Here is an 8,853-nt window from a genome sequence, read left to right as displayed (position 1 = left end):
ATATATATATATATATATATATATATATATATATATATATATATATATATATATATATATATATATATATATATATATATATATATATATATATATATATATATATATATATATATATATATAACGTGTGCCTCATTCTTTGGGGCACACGTGAGGGAACACAATTTCATTTGCATGTATGTCTGGAGACCATTCAGGCTTGTTCGCATTTGTGTTCCCTCCAAAATCAAAGATGCACTTGATTATTCCCAGGGTTTGATTAGCGTTTTTTTTTTTTACTGCCTCTCCCACTGGTTGTGCAACTTTTAGTGAATGATGGATTCTGACTTCAAGGTTCTTTTCTTCATCAATCTGCTGAAATGATAGATGTTGTTAATTTGGTAGTTGTGATGTAAATTGTCATGCCCCACATGCAAGGGCTTGCATTTTTCTATATTAAAAATCATTTGGCAGTTTTCTGATCATTCATGTAGATCTTTTTGCAGTGAAGATATCATTTTCACTTCCCACTTTACCATAACTCTTGGTGTATATAATTATTTTTGTATTATACTTTCAGATGTTCCGGAATAGAAAAAGAAACAAAAATGATGAGTTGTTTGAGAGTATTATCTCATATCTAGAAAGTGACATTAAACCGTAAGTAGGATGTGATGTGTTTTTATTTTATTTTTGTATTCTTAGTCATTATTTTCCTTTGCATTTGTTTTATTATGCTCTGAAATAGTTTTTGAAATATATTTTCCACCCCAGACATGGCCATTCATTTATAATCCTGGCCAGTATATAATCATTTCTTCTGTCCTCCATGTATTGTTAGCATTTTACTTTTTACAAATGTATTGTTTTAAAATTTTCTGAAAAAATATACATATCATTTATTTTTCAGCCTGAAACGGCATATCAGGGAAGGACAAATCGATAGAGCCAGAAGAGAGGTATTGAAAGAAAACTTTTAAAACAAAGGTAAGTTTTGATAGTGTAACTCTAATACACATCCGTCTGGCCTAGTCTGATTATCAGGGCTCTGAATTATGGCAAATTGGTTATTAGTAACATCATATGATATGTCCAACACTGCAGGGTGTTTACCGTATAATATATTACACATGAAAAGAGAGAGCGCGCTTAATTTAGCCCTAGCAGTTCTAGTTACAATAATACCAGATTTATTTTCTCTTTCTTTTAAAATATTTTTCTAATATTTAACCAAATATTTTGTATTAAAATCTTGCTGAACATAATATCCTAACATGGCTTTCTTGCAGTGTTCCCCAACAGGAACACTGCACCTAAGTCTACAGTGAGAACTGTCTGTTCCTTGTACTGGACTCTTACACCCTCGGCCTTTTGTCTCAAATTTATTTTATTACAAAATACTGTATTTATGGTATTAATGCAATCATACTGATCAATATTTATTTACATTGGCTTTGGTATGCATATTATTGTGCACAGTATTATAATTGTAAATTATTGTACGGTACAGTATTATAAGATCACTGCTTTTCCCAAAACAAAAAGCGGTGGGTTTTCTGAAACCCACCGAAAACGTATGTCGGGGGAGCTGAGTCTAACCGCCCAAGCTGCGCGCGCAACGAGCCGAGGCTATATAAGCTCTGCCTGCAGACGGGCTGGTCCCCTGTTCTCGCAAGCAAGCAGCTGCTCACTTACAAAAAGTGCGCCGCGCCTCAACAACACGTGGACCAGTACTCTATCCTGCATTTCCAGTCCGCTTTACGCACTAAACACTAAGGTAAAGTGTAGTTTTCTGTTCAAGTTTAGTCAGGACTGTCCCCAGTGCCGGCGTGTGCCCAGCGCCGTCCCTCGCGGTCCATACATACCGCCTTAGCTAGTTCCCTGGGCCTTCTGCCTTTTTGCCTGTCTGGGGTATGCAGGTGCGCCCTTCAGGCTGGGACTGGTGCTGCTGCCACAACACCCGGGTTGGACTTGTGTTCTGCGCCGTGCCTGTGTGGGCCGCACCAGGTAGCACTTCCTCCCAGACGTGCACTAGGGGCACAGGTCTGTTGTGTCCCCTAGGGGCCCTGGTTCGTGCCGCGCCCGGCCGTGTGTGCTCGGCCAGGCTCCCTACAAGTGGCCTGGCGTCGCATGTTTCATTAACTTACAAAAAACTCTTGCTTATTGTATTGAGTTATTAAGTAAAGTAACCTAGGATGTGCTAGTTCCTGAGTTACAGGCCTCATGCCTCTGACTAAGATTATCTTGGCATTGCGTACCATTAATTTACCTCAATTTATTACTGCAATTTATGCAGGCTCAAGCTGCATGTTATTTACTCTTACCGGTTTTGCAATTGTGATTGTTTAACTATTGTTTGCCATTAAGTTATTATGGCTAGGTAAGTCAGCTAGGATGTGATAGTTGCAGGGTTCGGGCCCCTTGCCTCTTGCTTTAAGCTTATTCTGGCCCTGCATTTACGTTTAGTTTCCTCAGCAAATTTCCCGCAATTTTGCATCGCTCTTGCTGCATGTTTTTACTTTACTGGTTTACAATTATGTTTGTTTAACTTATGCTTCACCTTTAATATACTAGACGCTGTGTTACGGGCCTCATGCCTCTTCCTTTAAGTTTATCTTGGACTCGTATTATGATTAGTTCCTTCAGCAATTTATTGCTAGTTATGCATTGCCTAAGTGCATGTTATTTTACTTTCCGTTTTACCTTTATACTTGTTTTTCTTGACTTTGTCATTAAGTTATTAAGTACTGTCAGCTAGACAGTACCAGTTTCGTTTACCAGTACCAGCCTGGGGGAGGGCGGGAGTTGCCTGGGGGAGGGCGGGAGTAGCCTGGGGGAGGGCGGGAGTTGCCTGGGGGAGGGCGGGAGTAGCCTGGGGGAGGGCGGGAGTTGCCTGGGGGAGGGCGGGAGTTGCCTGGGGGAGGGAGGGAGTTGCCTGGGGGAGGGCGGGAGTAGCCTGGGGGAGGGCGGGAGTTGCCTGGGGGAGGGCGGGAGTAGCCTGGGGGAGGGCGGGAGTAGCCTGGGGGAGGGCGGGAGTAGCCTGGGGGAGGGCGGGAGTTGCCTGGGGGAGGGCGGGAGTAGCCTGGGGGAGGGCGGGAGTAGCCTGGGGGAGGGCGGGAGTTGCCTGGGGGAGGGCGGGAGTAGCCTGGGGGAGGGCGGGAGTTGCCTGGGGGAGGGCAGGAGTGTCCTGGGGGAGGGCGGGAGTAGCCTGGGGGAGGGCGGGAGTAGCCTGGGGGAGGGCGGGAGTTGCCTGGGGGAGGGCGGGAGTAGCCTGGGGGAGGGCGGGAGTTGCCTGGGGGAGGGCGGGAGTTGCCTGGGGGAGGGCGGGAGTAGCCTGGGGGAGGGCGGGAGTAGCCTGGGGGAGGGCGGGAGTTGCCTGGGGGAGGGAGGGAGTTGCCTGGGGGAGGGCGGGAGTAGCCTGGGGGAGGGCGGGAATTGCCTGGGGGAGGGCGGGAATTGCCTGGGGGAGGGCGAGAGTTGCCTGGGAGAGGGCGGGAGTTGCCTGGGAGAGGGCGTGAGTAGCCTGGGGGAGGGCGGGAGTTGCCTGGGGGAGGGCGGGAGTAGCCTGGGGGAGGGCGGGAGTTGCCTGGGGGAGGGAGGGAGTTGCCTGGGGGAGGGCGGGAGTAGCCTGGGGGAGGGCGGGAGTAGCCTGGGGGAGGGCGGGAGTTGCCTGGGGGAGGGCGGGAGTAGCCTTGGGGAGGGCGGGAGTAGCCTTGGGGAGGGCGGGAGTAGCCTGGGGGAGGGCGGGAGTAGCCTGATCTTGATCATTTTTATTAGTAGCTTGACATTATTAGTAAAAACAAAATACATACGAACTCAAACCTTTGGAATAATCAAATGAACCTCTGAGTGTTTTAAGGAAAAGTTTTTGTTTTTTTCAGCTATAAATACATCTGGACAACTGTTTCCAAGCATAGAGACCTCGGCTTCAAAACTTCAAATCGTAGGGAAGGTTGTAGAAAGGAAACCCAGCAGTGCCCTGGTAGTGATGATTGTTAAAGAGGTGAAAACAGTAGTTACTGAAGGTGGTTACAGTAATGTTGATAGTCCATGTGTAGTGTAGTTTGTGTGTTGCAAGTTGTGTATAGTGAAGATGGTTACAGTGATGATGGTTGCGAGTTCATTAAGATGTTTATAGTGGTAAAGATAGTGTAATGTAAAGATGATTAGTGATGATGTTCACTTGCAGTGAAAATTGATACTGTATAATAATGATGGTTGTGTATGAACAGATGGTAAAAGTGATGAATATAGTGAGTTGTGAAGATGCACAGAGATGAAGATCGTTCGTAGTAAAGGTGCATTCATGCAGACAAGGAACGTGAATTCAGTATTACATTTTTTGAAACAAAGACAGAGGAGAGAGGGGGGGTAGAGGGGGGATGTTAGGGGGAACAGACAGATAGGGAGAAGAGAGAGGGGAATATAGCCCTAAGGACAGCTGGGTACCTCTCTAGTATCTGATATGAGAATGAGAAAAGCAGTGAGTGCAAGGACTGTGCCCTGGAGAACAGAGGTTTTCACCATGCTTGAACTTCATCTTTTTTGTCAGTGTTTGCATTCTGATTAACAGGAAATTGAATATCTGTCATCGTACTTTACCTATTATTGCGGGAGTATATAGATTATTTTTTATGGGCAATCATTCCATGATGACATTCATTGAATGCTTTTGTAAAGTTCGTTTATATCACATCTGATTTTTTTTTTATCTTTTAATGTTTCCATGATATTGTCATACTGGTTGAGTAATTGCAAATATTGACCTGGGTTGTGAGGTTAATTTTTTTCCATGAAATTATTGATTTGACTATTGATCACTCGTTCAAAAACTTTTTATGTTATGATGTTAGTGAAACTGGTCTCTAGTTTTTCAGCTAATGCTTTGCACCCTCCCTTATGTAATGGAGCTATATTTACAAATATATCTATTGCTGATGCTTCTGGTATCTTTCCTGTATAGCCAAGCTTTTTCCTCCAAACTACACTGATATTGAAACCTCCATGGCCAAGACAGTAACCTATACACAGCAGTAAAATGGATGCATGGCCATGTGAAATCAAATAAAATTCCAAGTGAGAAATGGATAAACCATAAAAAGGTTATATTACAAAAGTGATTTTGTACAAAACATTTATTGCAGGTGTGTACAGAGACATAACCAACATTTCCTCAGGATGATATAAGAACATCTGTGTTTATCCTGCATACAAAATTAAATAAGTATTGCCATCCATGTTTACTATTACAAAATTAGTTACAATTTAATTTGTTTCTGTAATTGAAAGAATTGGGGAAACTCCATTAACTTAAGTAATTATCAAAAAAGGAGTTAAGCCTGGAAAGCTATTTATATTTAGTACTATGAATTGACTCATTATCAGTTAACACAAGTACTGTACCTGACAGTGGTCCCAGTGTTCCCAAAACTACACTGATCAATTTAACAGTAAAATACTAATTACAAGAAAACCTTGAACATTTAATATTATAATTGTTATTATTATTTAACTTTTATTAATAAGTGTTCTGCTACTAAATATCTTGCACATTAAGTGGACAACTCCTGTTTGTCCAATAATTAATTTAATAGAGTCAAATGCTGTGCAGCATTACAAAATTAAGAGATCCTGCACTTGAAACAATTATATTTCACAGCTGAGGAAATATTTGTCACCATAAAACGTGCTATGTTCACAAAATACTGGAATAAATAATATCATTCCACTGTTTCCACAGAACTCTCTTTATAAACACACACAAGTATGAACATTGTTACAAAAAATATTTGCATATTGTCTAGGTTAGTCTAGGAAACCTAATAAATAGAGTACACTGAGCAATGCAGTATTTACATGCCAGAACTATTGAACATACAACCAGTATACAAGATGATGATTTTTCAACTTATAATTTAATCAGCTTGTGGATAAAAAACATAATTACATAGATTAAAACCATGATTTGAGCGATATGTCCTAATTTCTATCATAATTTCTATGAACAACATATATGAAGGATACATTATAGAGAAAGTTTTATTAAAATATAAAACGGGAAATATTCGTCGAGGGCTAAATATTCAGTACTGTATTTTTCATTAAATAAGATACATCAATGGAGCATGATAACCTAGCATGTTGTTTTCAAGTTCTTGAGGGAGAGAGAGCAGAGAATTAATGACTAAATACAAACATCCTCATCTTGATACAGAGACAAATTTATATATTAAGCACAGTTCTCACATAACAAACTTGAAATTCAAAGTAATAGCACATTCAATGTCATATTCTGGCAAAAATTAACGAATTAGTGACAGGATATTGACATTCCATCACAATAAACCTAAGTTGAGGACCCTAATATTTACAAAGTAACTATTTCATCCAAAGCATATAGCCGACCTATATGTTACTTTACTGTTACTTTTTTTAAGCTTTACAATATGTATTCTGAGATAGAAACCTTCTAATATTTATTAATGTACAGTTGTCACCTGATAATTATCATGCATCTGAAGATTTAAAAAATCCCAAGTACGGTACAATTAAAATTTTCAGTTTAATACCTGTAGTTTTTTAAATATAAATATTATTATTACTGAAAGCCCAGTGTTGAGACTGGTTCTTTCATTATTGCTTAAATGAGCAAAGACAATTACCTGTTAAGGCACTTTTATAATACAGTACAATATTGTGTTCATGTAAATACAGTATTAAATACTTATGGAAACATTACTTAAACATACCATCTTTCATAATGCTTTATGAAAGAATTGATGTTATGAAATTTCTAATGTATTATACCTTTTAAATTTCAGATATTTGTAATATAAAATTAATACTTCCAGAAATAATCAGGACAGTACACAATGGCAAGTTCGATTTAAATCTTGGAAATTAGTGGCAAAACTGCCATTATGAAACTACTGTACAGTGTTATTTTCAAAGTTTGACGAAGGAAAATGCACTGCAGATCAACAGATGCCTGCCTGCATGTATATCATAAAATGTTTGAATGAAGGTCATATAATAAGAGTATTTAGTTACACAGATCACACTGGACTCTGGAACTGTGAGACTTTGGGAGGGATGTTAGTTGGTTAAGTATTTGGACTACGATGAAAAGCGAGCCAGTCATAAGTTCGTAGTCATCTACAAGTAATTTGTCTCATTCTGCGACTCACAACCATAGAGCTTTATCCAGCTTTATGTTCCTTTGTTAAAAATGGTAACTGTCCAGTATCTTTACAAGCAACAGCCTAAGATTGACAATGACAGGCTTCTTGTTATGATAGAAGATGTTGAGAAGTTACTTGTGCCTCATGAAGATTACCAGCAACATACCTCAAGCTATGATAGCAGCTGCCTAGCAGCAATATGGCCTATTGGACACCAGTGAGTAAAAGCCCTGGCTGTATTGATAGTCAAGTTGTAGCTCCTGTAATCTATACTGGTGGAGCCCCTGACTATGATGGACATTGCCTGGGAGACACTTGCAGTTACGCGAATCGTTTTAGGATCCACAGTGACACAGCCATGGTAGTCCTCTAGTAATTATATGGGCCATACTGGGATCCATAATGGTAAGGTCCTGGGTAGCCATAGCCATACGAAGGGTACTGGTGTTTCTGTGAATAGACTGGAAAAAAAGAAAAGTAAACTAAATAAAAAAATACATATGCAGCATGAGTTCAAGTCATATTTTCCATGTAAAAGCTATTTCATTAATTAGCTACAAGTGAGCATTTTCATGCTGACTTAATAAATCAGATGATACGTTACAACAACGTGGCTGAAGATATGATGACCAAACCACACACTCCAGAAGTTGAAGAAATGACAACATTTCGATCCATTCTGGACTATAATCAAGTTATATGTGACTTTGAATGGTCCAGATACAAACCGAAATGTCATCGTTTCTTCATCATCTGGTGTGTGTGTGTGTGTGTGTAGTTTGGTCATCTTAATCAATCAATTTCATAAGCCTCTTAACTCAAAATATAAGTGATGACACTGTCTTTTGAGTGCAACCGAATTATCCTTTTAATCCAATGTACTGTACTGAGACATGGTCATGCAGTAAAACATTCAATAAGTTAGTGATATGTTTTCATGCAATCAAAATGTAACTAAACCTTGTGTGTGACCATTACAAGCTACCACAAATTATAACAAAAAAATTGCACAATATATACAGTTTTCTAGGGTGTAAACAAGAATGCTAGTAACACACTTGAGTGCAAATGGGAAAAAATAGAAGTGAATGCATCATGATTTACTGCACTAAAATAATTCTACCATTACAGCATGTGACACAATATATATGTTGTGTGATATATGCTGTGGTACTTGTCTGTACTCCTGTTAAAAGACAAGCATGGGAAAAAGTGTAGTCACTAACACTAAAACCTTTATCTGTAAATCTTTCTTAGGCTCATAATCCAATGGTCCCGGGTTCAATTCCTAGACAGGTTTCAATGTTTGGCCATGTTCCCCTACACTTGACAACAATGTTCAGCTAGCATTAAATAAATGCCTTCTAAATAAATACTTCTGGGTTACATCCTGGCCTATTATGACTTTCATAAACCTAACAGGCTTACTGTCCCTAAGAATGAGAGATCATTGTCACCACTTATCCATAATATTTTTAAATACATCCCAAAAATTTGGCTGTTAATTATTTTACATTTATGTCTCCCTTGCTATGGTTTTTCATTGTTGGGGACAAGAAGCTTGTTACTCCCTTTGAAGTCCTCCTACCCAATGACTAACTTGTCTTAAAATTCAACTTGGAACAGATGAGCAACTCCCAGGTACGTATTTATTGACAGGTGAACAGAGAAGTTGGGTGCAGGGAAACATCAC

At 39.7% G+C, this 8,853-nt stretch overlaps 2 protein-coding genes across 4 annotated transcripts in view; one reads left to right on the top strand and one right to left on the bottom strand.

Moving 5' to 3' along the window:
• Positions 1-4,919, top strand: part of LOC123773807 (uncharacterized) — a 25,584-nt gene extending 20,665 nt beyond the window's left edge. Inside the window, exons 6-9 of one of the 2 annotated variants that reach the window (XR_011225940.1) lie at positions 560-639; positions 890-966; positions 1,525-1,756; positions 3,861-4,919. Coding sequence is in view for 1 of the 2 variants with exons in the window: in XM_069318666.1 (XP_069174767.1) it covers positions 560-639; positions 890-959 (150 nt within the window). In the remaining variant the exon portion in view is untranslated. The remainder of the gene's footprint in view (positions 1-559; positions 640-889; positions 967-1,524; positions 1,757-3,860) is intronic. The other variant, XM_069318666.1, reaches the window with a different exon arrangement.
• A 180-nt stretch (positions 4,920-5,099) lies between these two features.
• LOC123773937 (uncharacterized) overlaps positions 5,100-8,853 on the bottom strand; it is a 106,139-nt gene continuing 102,385 nt past the window's right edge. For both annotated transcript variants that reach the window (XM_045767921.2, XM_045767922.2), the window contains exon 7: positions 5,100-7,621. In XM_045767921.2, coding sequence (XP_045623877.1) covers positions 7,530-7,621 — 92 coding nt within the window. In that variant the 3' untranslated portion in view covers positions 5,100-7,529. The remainder of the gene's footprint in view (positions 7,622-8,853) is intronic.

Source organism: Procambarus clarkii, chromosome 91 (genome assembly GCF_040958095.1).
Source record: "Procambarus clarkii isolate CNS0578487 chromosome 91, FALCON_Pclarkii_2.0, whole genome shotgun sequence".
In the NCBI taxonomy this organism is placed as follows: Eukaryota; Metazoa; Arthropoda; class Malacostraca; order Decapoda; family Cambaridae; genus Procambarus; species Procambarus clarkii.
The sequence above is the reverse complement of the archived record's forward strand: the minus strand, read 5'-3'. Positions and strand labels throughout refer to the sequence as shown.